The sequence below is a fragment of the Idiotropiscis lumnitzeri genome, chromosome 17 (genome assembly GCF_059441095.1).
Source record: "Idiotropiscis lumnitzeri isolate Australia: NSW breed Sydney's pygmy pipehorse chromosome 17, RoL_Ilum_1.0, whole genome shotgun sequence".
Classification (NCBI taxonomy): domain Eukaryota; kingdom Metazoa; phylum Chordata; class Actinopteri; order Syngnathiformes; family Syngnathidae; genus Idiotropiscis; species Idiotropiscis lumnitzeri.
The window spans coordinates 5,923,799-5,951,109 of record NC_142407.1 but is presented as its reverse complement, the minus strand read 5'-3'; the positions used below and the strand labels follow the sequence as shown (position 1 = coordinate 5,951,109).

The following is a 27,311-nucleotide window of genomic DNA, read 5'->3' as shown; positions in this document are numbered from 1 at the left end:
TGTGACAGCTGCTACCTCATTTCACCCCTCCTCCATTTTAAAAAATTAAAAAAGAAGATTAAAAAAAAAAACTGCTAAACAAAGTGATTCTACTGCATTTAGTCACATTTTGTAATCTTGAACTAGATATATATCTGTATGTATGCTGTTGTTTGAATAATTCATTTGCAGTATCTATGTTGTAACTTGAAAATGTTTAGAGTATGAATTAATGCACACTGTAAAAATTGGGATCACTCAAGGCACAATCCACAGACCCCTACAGCCGTAATTATTAGACTCCAAGCCCAAGGTAACAATCAACAGCGTTAATAGAAAAGTACAAATCTCAATTAATCCCAATAATTAACCTTGTTACTTTTAAATTTGCAATAATGCACTTTTTGTTTGTGTGTATCAGTGCTTTAACATTGATCTTTGCAGAGTGAATGTACATCAATGTTAGTAAGAACAATAATGACTTCCATAGTGCAAACGTGGACCTCGCCTCTCATTACTCAATCTTATTAATAATTGACAGATGTCTTGTATTCTATGGATGGGTGGATGGATGGCGCTATGTATAGATTAATGGCTAGATTTATGATAGATTGTATTATATTGGTGGATGGGTGAATAGAGGGAAAGATGGATAGTTAAATACTGCAAATGATGTGATGAAAGTTGCATATATGGCTGGAATATGCTAAATAGATGTTCCCTCCGAAGATGTCTCATTAATTAAAAAAATAATAATAATATGCATTTTAAACGCCCTTATGTACATTAATGGTAATAGTAATAATTTACATTTACATTTAGACAACGGAAGTTAATTATATAAAATAATATATAGTATTCAAATACTAGTGATATTGTTGTTGTCCATTCAATGAAATTTTCAATTCAATATAAATGTAACATTTGAATGGCGATTGACTGCTAGCATGAGGATTTGAAGGGCTCTCTGCCGTCCTCTAGAGGCCACTTTATGCCACTGCTCCCTTTCCAATTGAGGGCGGGGCCGGCTTTTTCGCTGCTCTATTTGGACCATTGAGGCTCCTGAAACACTGCGATCTTGTGAGCGAGTGTGTGTGAATGTTTGTGCGCGCGCATCGGGCTTCACTGTCATTACACATCCAGCATCCGTCCAAGAGGGGAATTGTCATCATCTTTTTACACCTCGTGTTGTGTTCATAGGTTAAATAAAAGAAAAGAAAAAAAGGAAGAATGTCTTATCAAGGCAAAAAGAACATCCCGAAGATCACGGTGAGTAGTTCACGACGCTCCAGTGAATGTGGGAACTTTGATTGCTGGTATAAATCACCGCATTGGCGTTAGCTGCTGCAGTCGTAAATCTAGACCTTGCAGCATCGCTACTGTTTAAAAATAGTGATTATTATGCATATTGTTATTACTGTCAGCCCTTATGCTGCAGTCAAGACATTTTTCTGGTAATGCACTACATTAGGCGTTTTTTGGTGTTTCCTCTTTGTTGAAAGGTTTCGCCCTTTAAAAATCTAAACACTTCACGTTTTCTCCTTTCGAGTATAATTCCACTATTATTTGTTTCCCATTCAAACACACGAAATCGTTTTGGTTAGTTTGGCATTTTGCAGGATTATTGAAAGTGCATTATGTTGCGAGATCCCCCCCCCCCCTAGTCACGTTATCCTATAATATCCGCCAATTCCACAGCCTAATCAGTTGCCGTTTTAGGAGATATTTCAAAATAAAATCAAACACAATTCCAAAGGGGATTTTCCTATTTCCGAGATGACCGTTGATGGTGCAGGCTTGTGTGGTGCAGAGGAGAGAGTGAAAGGCAGGGAAGGTGGAAGGCGGGTAGTGAGGACAGGGTTGTGTGGGGGTTGATGACAGGCACACGCCCATTTTGGGATGATGTGGGATAAAGCAGCATAAGGAAAGGAGTGTCTTGAATTGTGAATTTTTTATTTTTTAGAAGGCGAGCGATTGTGTCACAGCATGCAGGGCCGAGGTTGAATGGAGGCCAGTTCAGACAGCTGCGCCTCTGGTTTGTCTTCCAGATGCAGACCTCTCCTTTGTGTGTGTGTGTGTGCGTGTGTGTGCGTGTGTGTCTGTGAGAATGTCATGTCGGCCGGTTTTCATTGTTACGGCGTTGTGGACTGTTGCTAGGTTTTCAGTTTTGCAGTCGGTGGGTGGCTTTGGCTTCAGAATGATCTCTAATAAAATGAGGCACCTTCATTAAATCATGGCATGGGTCACGTATTTTTTCCGTGTATCCTAATTGGACGTGTCTTTTGGAACATTTTCAACTTGATAATTCAAAAACCCCCACGTCCATTGATGATGGCATGCCCTTGATTCACCTTAATATCATTGCTCGCAAGACCAGACATCACCCTGTGGAAAATTAGTAACACGAGTTCGCTTCAAAGCAGAATGCAAATACAATGAACAGACCCTGGCGCAAATAGCTCAAAATTGTAATTGTTACATTAATTAATATTAAACATTATAAACATTAATATTTACTGTAAATATAATGCAAAAATATATATATATATCAATTTACTAATTTCATGTTTAGGTGCCACCTTGTGAATGGAGTTCATGGGGGAAAAAAGCAAATACGCAAATTTATGAATCATAAAAAAATATGCACTGACTATATGAATAATATTTAGTCATGCAAATTTTGCCTTTGAAGCCTGCATAATTTGCTAGCGTCGGGCGTAATCCTTGCATCTCCCAAAACATCGTCAAAAAGAGTAAGCTATTTTCAAACCTTTACATTGGACCATAATTTGTAAAATGAACGGACCCACTTGAGGAATAACCAATATTATCAATTTTCTTTTGAAAAATCTGGTCAATGGAGATATCCTATCTGCCACTTTTAGCGGGAAAAACACACCAAGTATTATTTTGTGCTCAGGCCCAAGATATGTCTAATATTAAAAACATTGTTGTGGACCAAAACAACAATGTTGAATTGAGGGGGAGGGGTTCATTTAGTTAGGCCACAGCCTTATCTAATGTAAAAATGTACTTTGTTCTCATCTTGTGGCAATCGGCAAATTCATGTCTGTCACATACAGATTTTCTCTCGCAGCATGGACCACTGTATGCTAATTAATATTGACTCCTTGACTGCCATTGACAGATATAGCAGCCAAAAAGTACTTTCATTTTACCTGGGCTGGCAATGAACGAGTTAATGTCCAGTTGCCACATACTGCGCACTTCTTATATTTAGCCAAATAATTTGGTATTTTTATCATTCTTTGTAATGTGTGCTGCTACCATCCAATTTGCTCCTGTAAAAGTGGGATGGAAACCCTTGTTATACTATGATGTTCTATTCTAGATGTTTCCTCATATTACCCTGTGCCAAAGTTGCTGTCACATTTCTAGGTGCGGTTCTTCCTTCCTCTCGTGCTCCTGCTTAGATTTCCTCCGTCAACCAGTAATCCTCTCTGCCCCCCTTTGAGCTAACCACGCCCCACCGCTCTGCCTAGTCCATTAGGAATGATCACTCCAAAAAAAAAAAAAATCCCAACGAGGAAATTAAACCCGAGCTCCGGCTCACGCCAACAGCACGCGCACTGCCACAAAGTGGGTTTGTGCGCAATGAAGACAGAGCGTGGCCTTCCCAGATGTGACTCACCATAGCAACCGTTGTGCATTCAAGATGGTACGACAACACACCCCCTACGTGTTGCTGCATTTCTATTAGCAGACTTCACTGACCCCAATTAACTGAAATATATCTGAATTCTGAGCTGTGAACAAAATGCAGCCCTTTTGGGTAAATATTTTGGTCTCCAGGCAACTGGGAGAAAACAGAAGCTTGGGTGCAGACACTGGGTCCCGGCTGCCTTCCAAGCCCATACAAAGCCCCCACCCTAGTCGTGGCTCCCATTAACATCCTGTCTAACCTAGGAGTTGACCAGTAATATTCACAATTATGAGCAATGACAAGGACCTAAAATATTCCCTCCAGTCTGATGAAACGGGAGAATAGCACAAGGACAACATTGTCTAAACCTTTTTTTTTTTTTTGTAGCTGGCAACCAAATGACAGTTTCCTGTGCAGAGGGAAATGTGCTATTTTGGGCACTTTGTGTTATTTATTTAGTTACCTTTTGACAACCAATGATTTGTTATAAGCTGAACTTTGGACTTCTACATACAGTATCTGTCAGGAATTATTATCCAGAAGAAGGAAAATAGGGCCTATTTTGGCTCCTGCCTTGAGAGTAGCCACGAACATTCATCAATTTTCTGTACTGTTATCCCCACTTGGGTTCTGGGTGAGCTGGAGCCTTTCCTCGCTGAATTTTGGTGCAAGGCACGATGCACCATGCACTGGTTGCCAGCCTATTACAAGGCACACATAAACAAACAACCAATCACATTTGCGCCTATGGACAATTTAGAGGGTTTGTTTTTTTAACAACATATTGAATTTAAGATCAGAAGTCATGGAAAATAGAGTCAACCCAATAAGAAAGCACATATTTTTGTTGTTTTTGTTAAGACGGGATTTGGTGATAAAAAGAAAACAAAAGCTTTTAAATACGATGAAAATGTGCACATTAGGTGCAGATTTTCCAGACAAAATGAAAGCAATTAATCCATTTAGTGAGAAACATGAAGTTGACTATTTGCTTTTGTGGGCCTCATAAATTGGTACAGTGTGCTGAATCTGGCCCACAGGCCCAGTGTTTGATATCTATGGTTTCTAACATTTCTAATGTGTCCGATAGAGCTGCATCACTAAAAAATGTTAGATTTTGAAGTCATATGTTGTAGGGGGAGGCGGGGGGGGGGGGGATTAATTACATCGCCAACTGCTGGCCAGGCGTGCATACTACGACGTTTTTGAAAGCATATATGCTTTTAAAACACCAAGGAAACAGCATCCAGTTTATACTTGATCATTGGCATGCAAAACAACCAAAAGACAGCTAATGGCCTCGCGTGATGTTTGTGCTAATCCTCCCCAAATGCTTTCGTTTGTTGCCAGCTGATCAAATCCTGTCGCTGAGATGTAGAGAAGGGAAAAGAAAAGCACACAAAAATGTCAACGCAGAGAGAAGCATGGGACATTCATTTTTAATATGGGAACACATTTCACCATGTATGTCCCGTAAATCTTTCCAAAAATTACAACGTGTGAATAGACTTTCCACCATTCAGCACTTGCACAAGCCAACTAAATGATTTTTTTATTAAGTGGCATCTGCAACAAACCTTGAATGAACCACAAAAAACTTCTATTAACATTCTATGTGGGTGATATACTTGATTATAGCTATCACGACAATGCCTTGCTCATTCTACTGGGATTTTTTTTTCCAGTCATAAAACAGGACGCACTCACCGGAGTGACAAAGTAGAACATGACCCTGGAAGGTCGGAGCGGATCAGGATCAACGACATCACGTCAGACGAATGTTTGCCGTTCCTACTTGAATCAGTCTTTACTCTTTACACACACACAATCAGTCTTTCACTCACTTTGGACGACTGCTTTCAAAGCGTACTCAGCATCTTCTCATGTGACCACCATTACTAACGCTGCCAAATGGCCTAAAAGAGTTTGCCTCAGCAAAAGTCTGAAGTCAAGTAAGCTTTACGTCGATTAAAAAGCCAAAGAGGATTATTCTGTCTGAGACTGGTTGTTATTACTTATTGACAAATACTTATGGAGTAATGAGCTAAACTGATAAGATGATTTGTTACCCAAAATACGATAAAGTTGTGAAGTTAACGCAAAGGGGAAAATTTACTGTATAGAGCACTATTTTATTCATTAATTATCCTCAGTCAAGAATGTTCAACATCAATTTTAAACATGGCATGTTATCTGGCATCATTTAAACAGATGACTGTATATATTTCTTGATGTCTGGTGTCGAATCTCGTTTTGTCAAAAATCACACATAATTTAATTCATTTGATGCACTTTGGATTGAAGATAATATTGGACATGATTATAAACACATCATAATAATGCTATGGAGCAACAAGTCAATTGCAAACTAGGATCAAAACCTAAAATCTAACCAATCAAAACAATAACCAGATAAAAAGTGGTTCAAGTGTTGTTAGTAATTTATATAAAAATATTACATGTTTTGGTAGTATTGTGAATAAAATATTTATTTGTACATAATGTGGGACAAAACTCACCTAATTGACGTTTTGTGCTATTTACATCACACTCTAAGATACCACAAGATGGCACTAAGGCCCCGGGTAATAGGAAAGTCAGTAATCGGTGTCATAGAAGTACTGTATTTGAGGAGTGAGTGGGGTGGAGCTAAGATTAGACTGGGTTGTTAGTGTAAGTTGCAGAGAGTCTTATGTCGCACCATATTTGTAAGCTATTTACTTTTATGTCTAATATCGTAGAATGAGTTTGAAATCAAACTGTATTTGGGTCATAGTTGGTAGCAGCCTTTTTAGGCGGGTTTCAATAGTATTTTTTTTCACTATCTGCAGGGGATAGGGAAAGTGCAGTTTGAAACCGGTAACGAACATTTTGCGTTACGACACTTAAAATGTTGAAATATGAATGTATTGTCATTATTATATGGTAGCCTAGAGGGCTGGTTGTCGTGTGGAGGGAGGAGATGGTATGTGGCGTTAAAGCGACAGTTTAAGGACAGCGCTGATGTGTAAGCGAGTTGTGTTCCAGCTATGACCGAGTTCCCCAGTCTAATAATGTAATGCTTGCAAGGGTGTGGTCGCCTGGAAAGACTCTGAGCTCGCTTTCGCACTCACCATCACTATCGCACACAAAGACTCAGCAGATTGATTGTAGCTCTTGGAATACAAACAAGACCATGTTTTTTTCTCTATCCTGGGAGCGGCAGACTACTGACTTGTAATACTGCAGACATGCACATGCATCCATCCACTTTCTGTACTGTACTAGACAACAGATAATCATTCACATTGTCATTTGCACCACTTTATAATGAACCAAATCTGCAGGATTTTGGAATGTTGTAGGGAAAAGCTGATATCAATAGAGCATTGAAGCGCTGAAGTAGTCAACAAAATCCATAAAGCTTCTACTTTTATTGCATTCCGATGACGAGTCGTTTGTGTTTGGCCGCACAAATGTTTTATGCCAACAAATATCAATTCTAAGCAAAAATATAAACATTTACTATGGCCGTTTCTCTCAATGTATTTGATCCATTGTGGGAAGGAAAAACGTTCTCGAAACTCATCGTTTCATTATTTAATTATTTCTTCAATGTCATCTGATGATTTTTGAACTCCTGTTTTGAAGTAGAATAATGCTGGTCGGAGTACATGTATCATAAACAGTGCTTCAACAATTCAATTAAGAGTCAATCAAATTGGGTCCGATCGATTATTAACGCTTTTGATTTACTTTTATTTGCACATACATTACAACATAAGATATTCAAACATTCAACCCCCTCTTGAAAAAAATTAAAAAATGTAATGTCATTTTTTTCACACACGTAAACACACACACCCCCACCCCCACGCACACGCACGCACACACACCACCGCGCACATACACACACGCACAACCCCCCATATATATATATGTATATATATATATATATATATATATATATATATATAGAGAGAGAGAGAGAGAGAGAGAGAGAGAGAGAGAGAGAGAGAGAGAGAGATGGATTAGCTCTGTCAAGTGATTAATTAATTTAAGTAATTGATCACGGTGTTTTGTTCTGAGACGTGCCCAAGATGTACAGCTAATATGGCACAATATTGGCTGATTAAATGTTTATCCAAATTTTACCCTGTCAAATATCGGTGTTGACCAAATCAATCATAATCGATCAACAGAATCAACAGTGGTTTTACTGTTTGCAGCCAAGTGCCAAGAGGGATTTTTTTTCTCAATTGTGCAAGACAATGAATCAACATTAAATACCAGCTGTTTATTCTAACTTGGGTGGGTTACATTTATTAGAATATTTTTTTTTAGGAGACTTGTATTCACAACAACAAAAGCAGCATTCACAGAGGTTGTCACAAGGATACTTCTCTGCACTCTTCTTTTTTACGTGTGTATTTCACGCCCCATTATCTTCACCAAACATGGTCTTTGTGCTGTGTGACTGTCATTCTTTTTTCTTATGCCAAGGAAATGATCTTGTCTGATTTCACCATCCTCTAATTTTATCAAACAGGAACTATTGCCCCGACCACAAGCATACTCAACAGTCCAATCAGTCATTAGCCAGTTTTAAGCAAGTCACATACTATTTGTGAGACATTTTTATGTATGCAGAATGCACAGAAATTAATTTATGATTGTTTAAATTTTCCATCACAAACATAGAATTTAAAAAAGAATCTAAAAATACATAACATGTATTATGCATTCATCTAAAGCTTTATTTTATAGGCTGTGCTTGATTTGCTCATGACACTTAATTTTCAACAGCCATTGGTTCACTCCAACAAAGGAAAAGCCAGTCCCCTCTCTATCCACTCTCCCTCCCGGTGGTGAACCCGTTGCCATAGCAACTGCATGCTGGAATCAGTCATCAATGAGGCGGCGGAAGCAGACTTTGATTTGTCTAACTGTGGGGCGTCATGGCAACGCCCAAATCAGGCTACATTACATGATGTAAAGTTATGTGCTGGGACATTCAGGGTTTTTTTTGTGTTATTTCCCCCTCCTTATCCTATCCTCAATCCCCCACCCCACCCCGCAGAGCGACCGACTTCTGATCAAAGGCGGCAGGATTGTGAATGATGACCAATCCTTCCATGCAGACATCTACATGGAGGATGGCCTCATCAAGTAAGCCCATCCTCTTATCCCTTTTCTTGACTTTCATCCCTCAGCCTCTGCAGCTCCTTGAAGACTTGTGCAAATACTTGCTAAAATATTCCAGGGTGCCTTTATTTTTCCATGAGTTAGATCTTCGGAAAGTGGGGGGAGGGGGGGATGCGAGAGATTATTTCAGGTTTGAGTAAAGGAAAAAGTTGACTAACTATTGCAGTCTAAATAAAGTCCAACTAAAAATAAAAAGGCTGTTGTTACCAGTCCATGCTTTTGATGTACAACTCATCCTTAATGTTTTCAAATATATTTGTCCTCCTGGTAACTTCAACCTTGATCCCATTCGGCATTAATTGTCCAATTATTTCTCCCCTTGTTCTTACTCCCCCACCATGGGAGACTCTCACAGGAACCCGAGTGTTGCATAACACACAAGCAAATAAGTGCAGGACTATTGAGCGGCTGGCAAACTCCCATAGAGCTTGATGCCTCCTTACCCCAACTGGTTAACACCTAATGACCCTGACACACTGGTTAACATCTCTGGATACGTGTTGACCACTGTGTAATCCAAATTCTAGTTAATCGTCTCCCAAATATAACTAACTTTGATTTACATATACTAACATTACTGTAATGCACTTATTAATTTGGAGTCAACCAATCCTCCATCAAGCGTCTCCAGTTGCTCAAAAATGCTGCTGCTCGCCTCTAGGCACATAACGTAACTCCGACTCTGGGCTCCCTTTACTGGCTCTCTGTACATTTTAGAGTTCTTTTTAAGATTCTATTATTTGTTCTCAAATCTTTAATTGGTCTTGCCCCACCTTACCTCTCTGAGGTCCTTCATCCTTACCCACGGGTGCCTCAGATCTGGGACTGAGGACTAAGCGAAGGATCAGAGAGGATTCAGCCTTTTTCATTGCCAGTCAATCTGTTTGGAATGACCAAACACTTAATGTTAAGCAAGCTCCCCCGCTTCCCTTTTTTAAAATTCATCCTAAAACTCATTTTTATTCATTGGCTTTTGACTCAATGAGATTTATTTTTTCGGTTTTACTGTTGTTGTCCTTTTTTTTTTTTTTTTTTGCTTCAAGTGCAGCACTTTGCATATATTGGTGGTTGTCTTAAAGTCGTTTATAAATAAAGTTGAGTTGCGTTAAGTAATTGATTCTGGTTAACACCTTCTCATGTTAACTCTGGTTAACAATTCTGGTCCTAACATCAACCCTAACTATTACCCAAATACTTGTTAACACATGTAATAAATGTCTCTTCACCCAAAGGATCTTCAACCTTTTTGAAACTGAGAGATTCTTCTTGTTTTCTGATGTGTGAAGAGCTACCAGGTTGAAACACAGAAATTAATTCATGATTGTTTAAATTTTCCATCACAAAAATAGAATTTAAAAAAATAATCTAAAAATACATAACATGTATGATGCATTCATCTAAAGCTTCATTTTATAAGATGTGCTAATCCTCCATAGGCAGATCGGTGACAACCTGATCGTGCCCGGTGGGGTAAAGACCATCGAAGCCAACGGCAAGATGGTGATCCCCGGTGGCATTGACATTCACACCCACCTCCAGATGCCGTACCGTGGGACCACCACTGTGGATGACTTTGCTCAAGGGTCCAAGGCAGCTCTCGCCGGGGGAACAACAATGATCGGTAAGAACGGGAGGCTCGGGTAAACTCAGGGTTAAGAGGAAAAGATGTGGAGCTGAAAGCCAAAGAGAGTTTCCAACAGGCAACTGTCCAAAAGCAACTCCATACAAAGAGGATTCATCCAGAGGGGGGCCAAGCGGGCAAGAGGCTTCAATGAAAATACCGAACACTACAGTATGTGTGTCTTCTTGTCTTCGTAAAGCAGCAAAAACACATTGACTGCATGTGTGTCGTCAGAGACACGGCGCCATCAGAAGCAGCAGCTGCGAAATAACGGCATCGTATTCATACCATTAACTTCAATGAAAGTTGGCAGAGAGGCATTTATGAACAGACATGTCCCTGTTACCACTATCCACGCACTTCATTCATTTGTGGGGGATTCAATTTCAGAGGGGCTGAAACTAAGTGAAAACATTCACTCACTGGCTGTGTAATGTGAACAGCTTCGCTCCACGAACATAAGATGTCATTGTGGCCAAGGAGTGTGTGCAAGGGGGAACAAATTAAAGCAGGCATTCCCTTTTCATAGTCAGTGTGATATTTTAATCAGGTGTTAAGATGACCTCGTGGTTAGCATGTCCGCCTCACAGTTCAGAGGTGTAGGGTTCCTTCCTGTGTGGAGTTTGCAGGTTCTCCCCGTGCCTGCGTGGGTTTTCTCCGGGTGCCTGGTTGATTGAACACTCTAAATTGGCCCTCGGTATGAGTGTGAGCGTGAATGGTTGTTCGTCTTTGTGTGCCCTGTGATTGGCCGGTAACTAGTCCAGGGTGTACCCCGTCTACTGCCTGAAGATGGCTGTGATAGGCTCCAGCACGCCTGCAACACTTGTGGAGAAAAGTGGCTTAGATAATGGATGGATACTTTTGGAAACTGTATTTATACAAATGAGTCAGAATGGATTTAAATGTTTTCATTTATTTATTTTTCTGTATTTTTATATTTGTACTGTGATTTCACGTAAAACAAGCCATTGTCTGGGTTTTGATTGAGTTATTGCATTATATTCCCCAAGTGGACGTTATCTGATTGAGTGCAGGAAATATTTGAGTAATTAAAATATAGGAATATTATTTCTGGATTTTTCTATCAAGTACCATGATCAAATAAGCTACATGGACAAAAAAAAAATACAATTAAGCCTCCTACACATATAAGATAACATATTCCAGTAATTACGCTCACCAATTGTCAAGATATTGGAATGAGCCAAAAGGGGATTTTTGTCAGCCCAGCCTCTGATTGATAAAATAATAAGGTCTAAGAATATCACCACTTATTGCTCCTTGTTACAACAACACCCTCACGCTGTGACAAAAACAAAATATGACACGTGCCAATGTTGGGTCGGCTCGGGTGCATCACAGCCAAAACACACAGTGACAGCTGATCCTGCAAGATATAATGGAAACTAGGAAAAATGTGTTCACAAATTTTGGCATCACCCTGTGATTAATGCCCTGCCTCCCCTGTCTCCCATACAGTGGATCATGTGATCCCAGAGGCAGGTAACAGCCTGATGGAGGCCTATGACCAGTGGAGGCAGTGGGCTGACGAGAAGGCTTGCTGCGACTACTCACTGCACGTTGACATCACCCACTGGAATGACAACGTCAAGCAGGAAGTGGACAACCTGATGAAGGACAAAGGTATCACAACATTTACGTTGGCATTTCCCCATCACAAAAGCTTTTCATTTTACAGAAGTTGAATACTGTCGTCTTACTCGATGGACACCGTTTAAAAAGAACATTGTGGCAGTTGAAATGAGCACACACGACTGACTGTGGCGGACATTAGGACCATGCCTCTCACCCAGCAGGCATGCCGTTTGGGGGAGAGGCATGGTCCTAATGTCCGCCACAACATAAAATTTTGGATCGGGATGTTGGTTTGTCCCATTGTTGCTTGAATTCTGGATTTTTTTTTCCTTTGGTCAAATTCAAAGCCGAATTGCTGAGCCATACTGCATATCATCTGATTTGAGTTACAGCTATGCACAACATCCATCTTATGTCTCTGTCTGTCTTTTTCGCTTTTATAGGAGTGAACTCATTCCAAGTATACATGGCTTACAAGGACTACTACCAGATGAGCAACAGCGAGGTTTGTAACGCACAAGATCAGGGATTATGTTGGTGTCAAAATTAACTGTCAGTTTCCAGCCTCGAAACAAGTGTCTTCCGTCTGGCTTGAGAACTGTCAAAATCATTTACTCACATTACTAATTTTGGGACAAGTTTGGCGGCCGCTGCCAGCTCGGATCAAAAAGAGAACATGATTTACTACAAGGCAACAATTTGTGACTATAATCTGTTCTTTTTGTGACTTTCTTTTCTGTGGCTGCAGCTCTATGAGGTGTTTACCTTCTTGGCAGAAAGGGGGGGCATTGCTCAGGTCCATGCGGAAAATGGAGAGATCATTGCAGAGGTAAAACAAAACCATTGTAAACATGTGTTCTTGTGAACGTCTTCTCATGGCTTTAATTATCTTTAATCTTTAATCAATTATCGTGTTCAACTCGGGTCATCTGCTATTTCCTTTTTGTCATTTCCATAGAACAACTCGTCTAAATGCAGTCTAAACACACCGTCACCAAAGAGAGTGGGAGTACTGCTTCCAGGTTGCATGGTAGACAAATAATTGTGCTGAATTCGATTCATCTCTAATTTCAAACTTAACTTATCGGGTTCAAAACAAATAGTTGGAAGGCGTCCATCATCATATTTCCGAGCACAAATGTTAGCCACATGATGAAAAGCCTCTGTTCTGATTGTAACTATGACAACCGAGCCGTAATGCTCCTAAATCTGACCTGCACCATTCATTTATGTCGACAATTCCCAAGATGTTATGCTTCCAAATGACAGAGCTGCCACTGTGGTATTTTGCTATTTCGGAATTCACAGTAGTGGACTTTTAAAATGATTTAACCCAGTCCAAGGGAAAAGGAGCTCAACTATTTGAGATCCTTTATGTTACCTAGCAGTCAAAATAAAGTTATGCTTAAAGTTAAGCAGCATGCTATTTTCCTGCAAATACCCAATATGCAAACGGACTTCAATAAACTCTCAAAGATGTTAAAATAAACATAATTTGTGATCTGTTTTGATTGATATACTACACAACAAACTACCACGCCTGAGGAAAAACAACCAATTAGAGACTGATGGTGAGACTTACCAGGTGTCAGGTGTCATTTCTCGTGCACTAGAGGGCAGTGTTGCGGTCTCTCGAAAAAACAAAGCTTGAAACGGAAAACCTTTTTGGGCGGCACGGTGGCCCAACTGCTTAGCATGATTCCCTCACAATGCGGAGGTCGTGGGTTCGATCCCGGCTCCGGCCATCTTGTGTGGAGTTTGCATGTTCTCCCCATGCCTGCGTGGGTTTCCTCCCACATTCAGAAAACAAGCAACAATAACTAGGATAGGCTCCAACACCTCCCGCGACTCTAGTGAGGAGACGCGGTATGGGTAATAATGATCTTTAGAGTTGTAATACTGCATTATGAGTAAATTGCTTTTCTTTTTTGAAAATTGCAAAATCCCCCTTCAACTTAATTACATAAGTGGAAAATGTTAAAAAAGAAAATTTATGCATGATGTTCGTCAGCAAAGAATGCTATTTTTTTGGGGGGGGGGTTCCCCATTGTAAGAGGTCAACCAGGATTGTGTTAACTTTGTTTAAGGGGAAGTCAACCCCCCAAAATTCTTTGCAATAAAATGTTCTATCCGCCTTCATTAGTCTAAACATGGCATTCGGATTAATATTCCGTTTGTGGAATATGAGTTAAGCAGTAAAATCCACCTGTTTTACGCCATCTCAGGGGACGGCCATTTTGTCACTTCTGTTGACTGAAAATGACATCACAGTTGCTCAGGGCTCAAGAAACATCTAATCACAGCTCACCTGTTGATGAGGCATGATTGGTCGTTAGCTGAGACCTGAACATCTTTGATGTTATTTTCAGTCCCCAGAACTGACAAAAGCGTCGCTCTCTGTGCTGGCAAAAAAAAAAAAAAATGGTGGATTTTGCTGATTAACTCGTATTCCTTAAACGCAATTAATCAGAATGCCATTTTTAGACTAGTGGGACTACATAGAAGACAGTTTTGGGTTTATTTCCCTTTAATGTCTTAACAATTTACATACCCAAATAGTTTTAAGTAGGTATGTCTGTGATTTGATTATGGACTTGATTGTTCAATCTGTACACACTGAATAATGCATCCATCAAATGACTACAAATTGAAATATTCTCAAACTTCCAGATTCAAGTTGACAGAAGTTTGACTTTTCATCATTTTAGATTAACAGGTTTGACATGATGTGTCTGCCCAACAGGAGCAGGCTCGTATGTTGCAGATGGGAATCACTGGGCCTGAGGGGCACGTGCTGAGCAGGCCAGAAGAGGTTGGAACATATCATAAACATTTATACAGAACTATTAGTCCATGTGTTGGCATGCGACTGACTTCATTGTTCAAACAATTCATTGTATGGCCTCACAGACAGACAGTCCTCACTCTCACTCATTGTCATGCTGTTCTTATTTCGCACATGTGGTTTTATGCATATTAGTGACGTTCAGGGCGTAAATCAACCGCTTGTCGCTGAATAAAAACAGCTTAATGATCTCAGCTTCAGCACCTCATCTGCTTCGAGGCACACTGATGGGAATTTTCTTGACTCCTGGGAATCAACTACCTAGAATGATAAGAAGTATCTGAATGGAAGTCAGTGTAGCTGAACTGCTGCAGTTTCTGGCATTTGAGTTCTAAGATCCCACTTCTGGTTGTAAAGTATTTATTATAAACAGCCCTAAATTATATTTGCTGTGCTAGCGTTTATGTGAGAAATCGTGAAAACCATATTGATGTGTGTTTTTTATTTTTTGGGGCTTCTATTAGCTGGAGGCGGAGGCTGTGTTTCGGGCCATCACCATCGCCAGCCAAACCAACTGTCCCCTGTACGTGACCCGCGTCATGAGCAAGAGCGCCGCCGACATCATCTCACAAGCGCGTAAAAAAGGTAAAAAGTTTCCAGATGTTTTGGCGAGCGATTTCTAAACAGAGCTTCCTTGCTTAGGAAACGTCGTGTTTGGTGAGCCAATCACGGCCAGCCTGGGCACGGACGGGACACATTACTGGAGCAAGAATTGGGCCAAGGCGGCTTCTTTTGTAACATCGCCACCTCTCAGTCCTGACCCGACCACCCCAGACTACCTAAACACGCTCCTATCCAGGTACGCTTCCTTTCAATCTCCAAATTGTGGCATGTGTCAGTTCATCAGGTGTGGCTCTCTGACAGCAACGAGGCAGTTGACGGTCAACTATTGCTGACATTCTTATGGACTAACTATAACAATCAGCACTCACGAACACAAATCCAGAGCTGGGCACTTGATGCTTTTTTGCCGGTCAGTTCCCTGCCCTCCGGTCGCGATCTGGCTAGCTTTCCATCCTCGACCCTCTGGCCTTATTCATGAAAAATGTCGGTCCCCTACCACGTCCCCCCCCCCCCCCAAAAAAAAAAGCGCCCGTGCATGATGCGGCCGCGGGAGAGATGCTAATGGCAGAGGTTTATTTAAAGATCGTTAGCTGGTTAATTTACTATTCAAATCCGTTTACCTTATTATAGGTTTCTTATGGTCTCATTCGTCTCCTTGTTCTTCGTCTCATTCTTCTTCTTTCTTCTTCTTTCTTCTTCTCCATGAATGTGTCTTGTTTTATCTTGATAAAGCCAGCCAATCTCACACACGTAGTGCTTTATTCAACTTCTCTGTTGAGACTACTCCGCATCATCACATAGCATAGCATAACATAATTCACTCACCTTGTCACATGAATCAATCACCTACGTGTGCACCTTAGGGACCATACGGAAAACATAAACTCCAAAAATATTTACCAATGTAAGCAAGTACGCACAGTTGGTAGTGGCACTTTTGACGCCTTCAGAGGCAATTTTTGTCGTTTGCCCATTTGGCCGCGACCACATCACACGCCCGAGGGACAATTTGTGGGCCAGACTAAAAGCCACCTCCAGTCATGATTAATGGAACCCTTTTTTTAAAACGGACAAACTGCCCAGCTCCGCACAAATCAAAATGTACAGGACACAAACGATGATGTAAGATGATGGACCGTACCATTTTATTTCTGGGGCCCATATTAGTTTCTATCGTGACTGAAATTGTAGAAAATGTATTTGTTCATTCATGTGAATTAATTGGTTAAGAAAAATGTCACATGACATTTGCGGGATAGGATTGTACCATTTGCATTTTGGGTTGGGGTGAAATCAGGAGTGCAATGATAATAGAGCTAAAATAGCAAATTCTTGTCACAAAAGAGTTTTGTCACAGTAGCCTGTTAGCAGTATATTTCCTGGTTTATGCAGTATGACATCAATTTAGAAAGAGGGAATGCTGCTATTGCAAATAAATATGATAAAAGTGACAAAAAAAAACAGATGTGAAAAAAAGTAAAAACTAATAAAAGTAAATAAATATTTTTTGTGAATAGGCTACTTTCCGGTTCTTGCACCGTGAGGGACTATAAAGTTGATAATGATGACTCAACTACAAAACAAGAGAAAAATAAAATCCTCTAATAGAAGTGAAAAACTTTCTGTTTCTTAGAAAATTACATTAGGATAATAGTAGGAGACAAAATGGGATGATATCATTTGTATTTTTGGAGTGCTTTTATTGTGACTCTAACAATAAAAAGACAAAATAAATTCCACCATCAAAAGGAAAAACAATCTGATTTGTATTTCTATCACACTACTTTCTACTTTTTTTTTGAAGAAGTATTTAAAACATTAGGAACTGGCGAATCAAATTCCATTTGCATTGGTGGAAATTGTTTTCGTAACAAACACAGATGAAAACAATGCCTTTTGGCCTGGTTGTGTTTTACGCAAAAATTATTTTAATCTGTGCATTATTGCCATAAATGCAAGTATGCAGGCTTCAATTGTTTGAGCGAGTAGCCTTCTCACATCAAGTCACGTTGAGGTTGAGTTATTTTCAATAGTTACACAACCGACCACCTTGTAGGTGAGTTAGCCGGTCATGTAGAAACAGGAAATGGCTCCAAAAAGCTATTGCGCTCTGTTTTTGTGTGGGACTGTGGAATGTCACTTGCGTTATATTAGACACATGGTGTGGTTATATTACAGCGTGTGTTTATGTGTCCTCCAGCGGAGACCTCAGTGTGAGTGGCAGCGCTCACTGTACGTTCAGCGTGTCTCAGAAGGCCATCGGCAAGGACGACTTCACTCAGATCCCAGAGGGCGTCAACGGGGTGGAGGAGAGGATGAGCCTCATTTGGGACAAAGCTGTGGTCAGACCTCCTTGCATCTTCTTCACTATTACATCTTCTGTTATTTTCAGTGATTATGTATGCTGTCACATTTTACAAAGTGTGAAACAGTGTATCTGAGTTATCTGAAGGGGAAATACAGTGGAACCTCGGTTCTCGACCAAAATCCGTTCCAGAACCCTGTTCGAAAAGCGAATTCTTCGAACACCGAAACCATTCCTTTGCTGCTTGCACTGACTTTCTTTGGAGGCATGATTAGGGGCTAAAACACTTCGTACACCTATATGAAACGCGAGAGCAAAACGCAGCACGTCCGCACGCGACAACAGTTGGTCACAAAGAGAGCAAGAGAGCGATCTACACCCGAACGCCGCTCAGCATCCCACCCTCGCGTACGCACTCACGCGTCATACCGGCGTTCGAACTCCGAGGTTTGTTTGAACGGCGAAGCAAGAATTTCTCTATTTTTTGTTCGGACTCCGATTTGTTCGAACTCAGAGTCGTTCGAGAACCGAGGTTCCACTGTAGCATGTTTCAACCTAGAAGTAGGCAAACATTTGTGCTCAATGGACATGAATTTCTTTTTTATAAAGATGTACCAGTCCGTCCAAAAAAGTACTACAGTATATTTGAATAGTAGAATAATGTTTCATTAAATTGTGTTTTAATGAGGCAAAAAACTACATTTAATGATTATATTATTAATAATTAACTGACGTTATGGAAAAAAAATGATTAATGACTTGCATATGGTCTCCGGGTTATCGACATGCTGTATTTAAAGTCAAGAATGCTGTGTGGAAACCAAAGGCAGGTACTCAAATTGCACAGCAGGCACAGATTAAAGCAGGAAGTACAGACAAATGACATGATATATTGGCTTGTCTATGTTAAATTTGCCAGTGGTGGCTGTGTACACATGCTATTTATTTGTAGTCTGGATGCAGACGGGTGAACATTTCTTACTCTGGGAAGGGAGTCTTTGAGTCTTTGCAAATAACCAGTAACACCACGAGATATTACTACATTTTTACCTTTCCACGTCCTCTCCCAAAAAAATAAATAAACAAAAGATGTCATTAGAGGGGTTGGAAAAGTGGACACTTATAGTGATACTGAATTCACTCGGTTTGTCACTATGTCCTAGCTCAGCCACCAGTTGTCATGATGACAAATTCCATACTTTTCATTTCCTCCCAAATTCCCCCAAAAAACATGGCAAATGCATGGCAAATTGATTGGACATCCAAATTGCCCCTAGGTGCGAGAGTGAGCGGGGATGGTTGTTTGTCCCTGTGTGCCTTGCGATTGGCTGGCAACCAGTACAGGATGTACCCTGACTACTGCCCGAAGACAGCTGGGATAGGCTCCAGCACCCCCCGCGACCCTAGTGAGGAAAAGCTGTACAGATAATGGATGGATGAATGGATATTGTTACATATTATCGCTGTCCTTTGAAAAACAAGTATGTCCAATTTAGTAAATTATTTTAATTTTCACGTTAAATGGACACCTGTAATGTAGAAACCCCATTAACTTTTCATGAGAATGTATGTAATTGTTTTTCAAAGGACAGCGACGATATACAAAACAACTGATGGCTGACAAGTTTTGAAATAAGACGTCACGGATAGTTGCTTGTTCAACTATTGTTCAAGTCACTGTAAAAAGGGACTCAGCAACCACTAGCACTTACAATATCTCAGTTATTTCACAGACATTTTAGCAGAAATCATTAAGTTGACACGCAACATTTGCTTCAGCGGGCCACATACATTTAAGTGGTGGGCCAGAAGTTTATATTTTCACATTTTAATCGGATAAATTGCAAATATACTATGTAAGAATTATTAAAAAATATCCCAGGACAGTTTAATATAATTTCTTCTCATTTTAACATATTACCTTTAAAAATAAACTATGCACCAAGAAGAATTTCGCTCCTTCGCCCAAAGATTTTCTTTCAGTAGAGTTGTATCGCTTCAGCAATACTTCCTTGTCACCAATTGCTAGTTTCCGATTTGCCAGGACCTTGATGCCATCTTCTGGCATTTTAGGGTGTCACAAAAACATATGTGAATCGGTATATGAGTTTCACCGAACAGCTGCAGCATGTTCAACAGAAAACTATGCAAAGAGAATTTGTGAGTAGCTCACCACAAAAGCCGGTTTACTGTTTACCGTATCCATTTCTGAAATGCAAGTCCATAAATTCATCTTTTACATTTTAATATCCGATATTTATTTACTCCACTGTATAGACCACTGGCAAGATGGACGAAAACATGTTTGTGGCGGTTTCCAGCACCAATGCAGCCAAGATCCTCAACCTGTACCCACGCAAGGGTCGGATCGCCGTGGGCTCTGATGCCGACCTTGTCATCTGGGACACCGATGCCATCCAAACCATCACGGCAAAGAAACACAACTCGGTGCGTAGGTAGCCGTGTTTCATTTTTACATCTACGCTGCGTAAAATTATATGAAGTATGAAAGGCTAAGTAATACACTACGCAAGTGCAATAAGACACAGCATGTGTGCATGTGAGCAGCAAGGCAAGAAAACACATTTTTGACCAGCGTCCAGAGAGCTCTGAGTTCCTCTGAACGGAAATGAGGTCTCAGAGGATCTTCATCTGACTCACAAAGTACATCCATGTTCACTGAATCAAAAGAAAAACATTCAAGTAACGATAACAACCATTAAGTTTTGTTTCCAATCAAACATTACATTACACTGGTGTGTTGTTTTAAAGAAAAGGGGATAAATGAGTGTTGTAGTATTGGACATGATCACATGGCAGATGTGTTTTCAGATGGAAAACATCTCTGAAGTAGAAAACCGATTCCGGCAAACAACTTTGATCCCTTATCCACGTCGCTCTTCCTCACAAGGGTTGCCAGCCAATCGCAGGGCACACATAGAAAAACAACCATCAGCGCTCACACTCATACCTAAGGACAACTTAAGAGGGTTCAATCAACCTAACATGCATGTCTTTGGAATGTGGGAGGAAACCAAAGTGCCCGGAGAAAACCCACGGAGGCATGGGGAGAACATGCAAACTGGGAAAATGATATCCAATCCATAAAAAAAACCTCCCAGTGATTCTTAGTGTTGATTGACACTATCACTGTACAAATTATTGTGGTTGTTCTTTCCATTGTAATGCAATCATGAGAGCTGAGTGAAATATTTTGTCCCTCTCAGGCAATTCGAGACGAGAGTTTTATTCAGTTGACAGGGACTCAAAGAGCTCAGTTTTTGGCAAAACAAATAATCTGCAAATCTCCTGATGAGGATGACATCCTCTTCAAACTCTTATATAATGATGTCACATGTTTGCTTCCCACAGCTTGGCCGTCCTCAAAAGCACAAAGAGGGAATTCAGAGTGGATCCCAGCAACAATAAATCTAACCTAATGGATATTTTGACATATTGCCAAGTAGGAGCGGCCATGTTTTATCATCATATTATCATGTTAAGCGCACATGCACACACACGCACATGCACCCCCCCCCACACACACACACGCACCGTTTTGCCATGACATCACCTTTGGCTTTCAGCCACTGGGAGTTCTGCTCTGTTCTGGAGTCAGTTTGGACGACAACACAAAACAGGCCGGGAAGGAGAACCAATGGAATGAGGGAGTTGACTAGAGAAACATAAAAACGACTCCAAGTGAAGGATTCAAAGTGGGAAAATGGTCAGCTTTGGAAAGTAGACTGAGGGGAAGGAAGGGCGTAAAATTCAATTAAATCCATGGTGTAATGTCATTTGTCTTCCGTTGCTTTTCCACTAAATTCCAGGCTGCAGAGTACAACATCTTCGAAGGCATGGAGCTTCGTGGCGCCCCCCAGGTGGTCATATGTCAGGGAAAGATCGTCCTGGAAGACGGCAACCTGCACGTGACCTCTGGTGTGGGCCGCTTCATCCCTTGCTCGCCGTTCCCCGACTACGCCTACAAGCGTGTCAAAGCCAGGAAGCAGGTAAAATCAAAGTGTGTGGAGGCAACAAGAGGCCAATGTTGTTCTTCTTTTCCGCTGTGTGCTTGAAAATTAATACAGAGTACAGATGATTCAATTGTGAGCTATTTTAGTGGAAAGACTAAATGTCATTTTAAACATCTGAGTGTTTGTATGTTGCTTGTAAAAAAATGCGCCTGAAATCCTTCCTACAAAATCGATTGCTGCATTTGTTCGAGAAATTTGTATACATATTTTAAGTTCTATAATGAATTACATTGGTCAACAAACGTTTGTAATTTATTTTCCTCATCAATTTTTTTTTGCATTGATTCCACAATAAAATAATCTTATAGCCAATGATGAATGAATAATAATATGAATAAAGGGTTAAGTTCAGCAACGAGAGGCCTTTTTTTTAAACGCCACGACTATAAATTACAATGCATGGTAAAATCTGTTTTACACAAGATTTTATAGGTCAAATTTAAGAATAAATGTGAAAAATATCTCAAAATCTGTTCGAAAATGTTTTTTTAGTAATCAGCATTAAAAATACGCTGTACAGGGTCGCGGGAGCCGATCCCAGTTGACTACGGGCGAAAGGCACACTACACCCTGAACTGGTCGCCAGCCAGTCACAGGGCAGACATAGACACCGTCACCGAGTGGGAACCGAAAGCACGCTGCCCACACGCAACTCAGGCGAATGTACGACTACACCATCAGCGTACTACGAAACGTCCACACGTTTTGTATTTCTAACTGATGCTGAGGTTTTGCGAAGTGGTTGGTGCCACACTCTTTCTTATATAAGAAAGCATAAAAATTGTTCCCACGGCAGTCTTGACGACTTTTCCTCATGTGCATTTTTTTTTCACGGATGCGTGAGAATGTGCAAACATGGAACTAGATGACTGGAAAACGTAGCAAAAACCACCACTCCATGCAAAACAGTTGTGCCTCTTGTTGTCCTTCTTTAATGGTCCTATCTTAACTTTGTATCTGCTTCCGTGCAGCTGGCCGTCCTGAGGGCAGTGCCTAGGGGAATGTACGATGGCCCCGTGTCGGAATTCTCCATGTCACGCGGCGGAACACCATCCGCCTCGGCGCGCACGTCACCCACCAAGCAGCCTGTCAGGAACCTGCACCAGTCTGGATTTAGTCTAGCAGGTAACCCTGCACCATGCGGTGAGCACAATGCCCTCAGTTCCTTCTTCATGTCCATTTCTCATTAAGGCTGAAGTCAAGCAAAACATTTTCATTCCAATAATTTGTTCCATATGCCCCCACTAGTCTAAACACGGTATTCTGAATAATATTGTCTAAGTCTCCAGATACACATTTGCAAATTGTTTCACGCATTTGTGACTAGTCTACGGCAGGACTGTTGCAAAAGTCACACGTAAGAACGCAGCCAATCAAGAGGCCCAGTGCACATATAAATCAATGTAGACATTTGTGTATTCTCATTACGCATTTGTGACTTCAATTACGCATTTGTAGATTCTCTGTCCACATTTGTGACTGTGGCTACAGATACAGATTTTTTTATACACATTTGTGGATTGAAATATGTATATACTCTATTCAGTATTATTTCCATTGCACTAACTATTCTCTTATTTATCTAATTTATATATTTATCTGAAGTATTGTTGTATTGCACTGGAGAGGGGAGCTCTCTAATCTCGTTGCACACTTGAGTACAATGACAATAAAGGGATTTCTGATTTCTGATTCTGATTTCTGATAAACAGTGTGCAGAATGGGGATCAGTCTTGGGTTGTACCTGTCTTAACAAGCATAATTAGGCATCAAATGATAAAATAGAAATAACTAGGTGATCTCCTCACGAAGGAATTTCAATATGATTTCAATGCTGGCTGCTCGCAGGTCCGACTGGGTGTGTTTTGCACCGCTGCGAAAATATGACATCAAACAAATTGCTAAATGACTGGCCAGTAGAAGTGTCAGTCATCATTAACGTGTCAATACAACTTTTATATTGTGTGCAGAACAGCGTCCGTGATTTAAGATGATCAAAGTTTCATGCAACTTTCACTCTCGATTTCTAGGCCCCCCGGCTCCTGATGAGGTGCCCAGCAGGCCTGCTGGTCGTCGTATTATGGTGCCCCCTGGTGGCCGTTCCAACATCACTTCCCTCAGTTAGAGCACCCCAGCCCGTCCAAGGAGGGTTTAACTGTCTGCCTCCAGAGCCAGAGTGTTTGTTAAAGTGTGTAAGGGGGGTAGAGTTGACTCGAACGACTATGACGAATTAAAAACCGCTGACTATACTGTACATGCCTTACCTGTCACTATGCTAGACTTTGATTGCGCAAATGGAAACAAAATGGGGATTTTGGCAACAACAAAGCAGTTAATGGGACTTTTTTTTTTCATTGGATTTTATTTTAAAATGATAAAACAACCAAAGCACAACCAGTCTCAGCCTTTCTTCTCTACAGTTAAATATGCTCGAGATTCTGTACTGGTGCTCTTGGTAGTTGGTTAAGTAAATCTGTATAAAAAAGTAAGCAAACTACCTGGTCTTGAAGGACATTTATCCAAATTGGCTTTCCATGTCATTGTGGGGATACACGAGACGTCATGTAGCTTTGTGAATGATGTTGTGTAACTTGTTTTTGGGGGCCAAATGATTAGAATAACGGTACTTGGTGAATCAGAGATGTTGAACTGAAGGACATGGAACGGCATGGGCCACGTAGATTCTGGTGACGTGATCCATTATTCTTTTCAACCCGTCTCCATGGCGACCCCATCCATGTGATGTACTGAATGATAAGAATTTGCAAAACGTAGCAAAAGAAACACCATGGTTATTAAAAAAGAAAAAGAAAAACATTTGCACTTGTTAATGTTTACCAGAGGTCACCTTAAAAATGTGTAATGAATACAACATGTGTAATACATGTGACCTCGTATACACTACAAAAGACGAAATGGTGCTTTTAAGAAATCCTGTCAAACCGCTGGCTGTACTTTACTTACAAACATCAACATCCTATGCAGCTAACCCAATGGATCACTCTCATGCAACTAATTAAACAAAAACCTCTCAATGGGTCCAATATTCAACCTAACATTGAAAGTAAAAGTCGAAGTGGAGAGGATCGAAGGAAAGAAGTGGGAGGATATAGGGTTTTTATTTGATTGATTCTGAGGCAGGAATCTACATCAGAGTACTTTTGGGCCTCTCTGAAAAGAAAAAAAAAAACAAGAGAAAATGGAAAAAGAAAACCATCGTAATTCTACAACCATTTTTTTAATTAAAGACAAAATTCAGTGCGTGCAAGATTGCTGTAAGTTACAAAAATTAAGTTGCTACAAGGAAAAAATTGTGTCTTCACAGTAACAAAGTCCAAATGTCACGTGGATAAAGTTAACTTTTATGAGAAAAAAAATCCCAAATCCGCATTAAGAGAACAAAACTGTATCTTAGTGCCCTAATTTTTGTAATTTGATTACGAGAACATTGCCATATCATGATGAAAGAAGTCTTTGGGGGTAACAAGTTGTAATTTCACAATAACAATCATTCTTGGATAAAATAATTACAAATTAAATTTTTAAAAATTATTTATTTGAGGAAAATAGCATGAATTAAATTAGTTCATTCACCGCCCTGTGTGTGTAATGGAGCGTTAGTTTAAAGTCCCATCCTACAAACCCCCCCCCCCCAAAAAAAACAAACAAAAGAGATGAATTTGTTTCTTTAATGGCACAATTCTCAATCTAAGAAGAATTAAGTCATACGTTAATGGGGAAAAAAACTATGGGCAAGATCGTTTAGAACAGGGGTGGGCAAACCTTTTGATTTGTGGGCCACAATGAGTTCTAAAATTTGACGGAGTGGCCGGACCAGGAGCACATGGATGGAGTGTTTTGCTAACCTCACATCATTGGAAAAAAATACATTTGATATATAGCTAAAACATGCTTTAATTTTAAATAAAAATGACCAAAAGCATTACAACAAAATATTGGTCTAGAGTGCGCCTGCTAGTGGGGTCACATCAGAATTACAGAGAAAATAAAATCTTAACAGGGTTTATTCATTTAATGTTTTCAAGTTCGGCGGGATGGATTAAAATGTTTTACAGGCCACATGTGGCCCCCGGGCCATAGCATGCCCATGTTTTAGAATGTCCTGTTCAACTTTTACACTGTCAAATAAATTCAGGCTGTTTGCATTTTTTCTCGTAATAAACATTTTCTTTTCAGTGTGGCCCTAATACATCTTAGCAGAAATCATGTTGTGTGATTTTGTATTTATATCAGTTTGTTTTTATGTTGTTTTTTTTTCTACTGTTGTATCAACCCCCAAAAATGGCAGAGGTGAACAAAAAAGATGTGTCACGGTGGTCGGAGTTGATTCTGGAATAAAAATAAGAGTTGCAAATGAATTGACTGAAGTGTTTTTGTTTGTTTGTATATTGTTTCACTTTATGTTTCACAAACGACAATTGATAGCTCGGCAAGGTCCAACGAAAGATAGTATTCTCTCACTTTGGGTGGCCTCTCCGTTTATAACCGTGCAACAAACAGAGTGAAGCAACAGTGAGGCATTCTATGGCCATGGATGAGTAAGCGAAACACTCAATGATTTTGGAGCGTCAATAAAGAGCAGCACCGACTGACGTTAGTTTGTTGGTGTAAGAGTGAATCATCTACTCATATACTCAAGCATCTCCGATCTCCACACATTTGTCGCACTGCAAAAACAAAAACCCTCAACGATATTCTTTCAGGAAGACTTACTTTTGGTTAATGTTTTACCACAGCCAATCAACGATTGTCTGTCGCTGCACGGTACGTACCTTTCGATTAACTTGCAACCAGTCAATGGATGAAACAACTTATTGCCCCAAAGACAGCTGGCATATGCTCCAGCTCACCCACAAGAGGACAAGTGCTGCAGAAAATGGATGGATGGATGTTAAACCACCTTCATTCACACAATATGTAACATGCCAAACCAGAGACAATAAAATATTGGACCTCTTCTATGCCAACACCAAGGAGGCGTACACGTCACTGCCCCTCCCCCCGCTGGGCAAAGCTGACCACAACTTGGTTGCTCTCCTGCCTGTGTACAAACCTCTCGTCCGCAGGCAGCCAGCTGTGACACGCACAGTTCAGCGATGGTCCGGAGAAGCCGAGGAGGTCTTGAAGGACTGTTTCAACACAACTGTGTGGGAGGTATTCAGCGAAGCTCACGGTGAGGACATTAATGGTCTAACAGACACAGTTACAGACTATATTAACTTCTGCATGGAGAACACCATTCCCACCAGGACTGTAAGATGTTTCTCCAACAACAAACCCTGGATCACACCGGACATTAAGGCTCTCCTGAAGGAGAAAAAGAGGGCTTTTGTTTCAGGCGACAAGGACGAGCTGAAGAGAGTGCAGCGTCAGCTGAGAAGGAGGATCCGAGAGGGGAAAAAGTCCTACAGGATGCGGATGGAAGAACAACTGCAGCGGAACAATGCCAGGGATGTCTGGAGGGGCCTGAAGACCATCTCAGGCCACGGACAAGCAGG

The 27,311-nt window shown here is 40.6% G+C and overlaps 1 protein-coding gene across 2 annotated transcripts; it reads left to right on the top strand.

Annotated features, from left to right (window-relative positions):
- Positions 1 to 1,037: 1,037 nt before the first annotated feature.
- dpysl3 (dihydropyrimidinase like 3) lies at positions 1,038 to 26,171 on the top strand. 2 transcript variants are annotated; one of them, XM_088279363.1, is made up of 14 exons: positions 1,038 to 1,248; positions 8,703 to 8,791; positions 10,264 to 10,448; positions 11,928 to 12,092; positions 12,488 to 12,549; positions 12,793 to 12,873; positions 14,788 to 14,856; positions 15,354 to 15,474; positions 15,532 to 15,688; positions 17,654 to 17,795; positions 20,036 to 20,206; positions 21,589 to 21,768; positions 22,764 to 22,917; positions 23,823 to 26,171. In XM_088279363.1, exons 1-14 carry the CDS (start codon positions 1,210 to 1,212, stop codon positions 23,915 to 23,917), a joined length of 1,710 nt encoding a protein of 569 aa, XP_088135489.1. In that variant the 5' UTR covers positions 1,038 to 1,209; the 3' UTR covers positions 23,918 to 26,171. The 2 variants fall into 2 exon arrangements, with proteins under 2 accessions (XP_088135489.1, XP_088135488.1); XM_088279362.1 differs by having other exon boundaries at positions 22,764 to 22,935.
- The last annotated feature ends 1,140 nt before the right edge of the window (positions 26,172 to 27,311 follow it).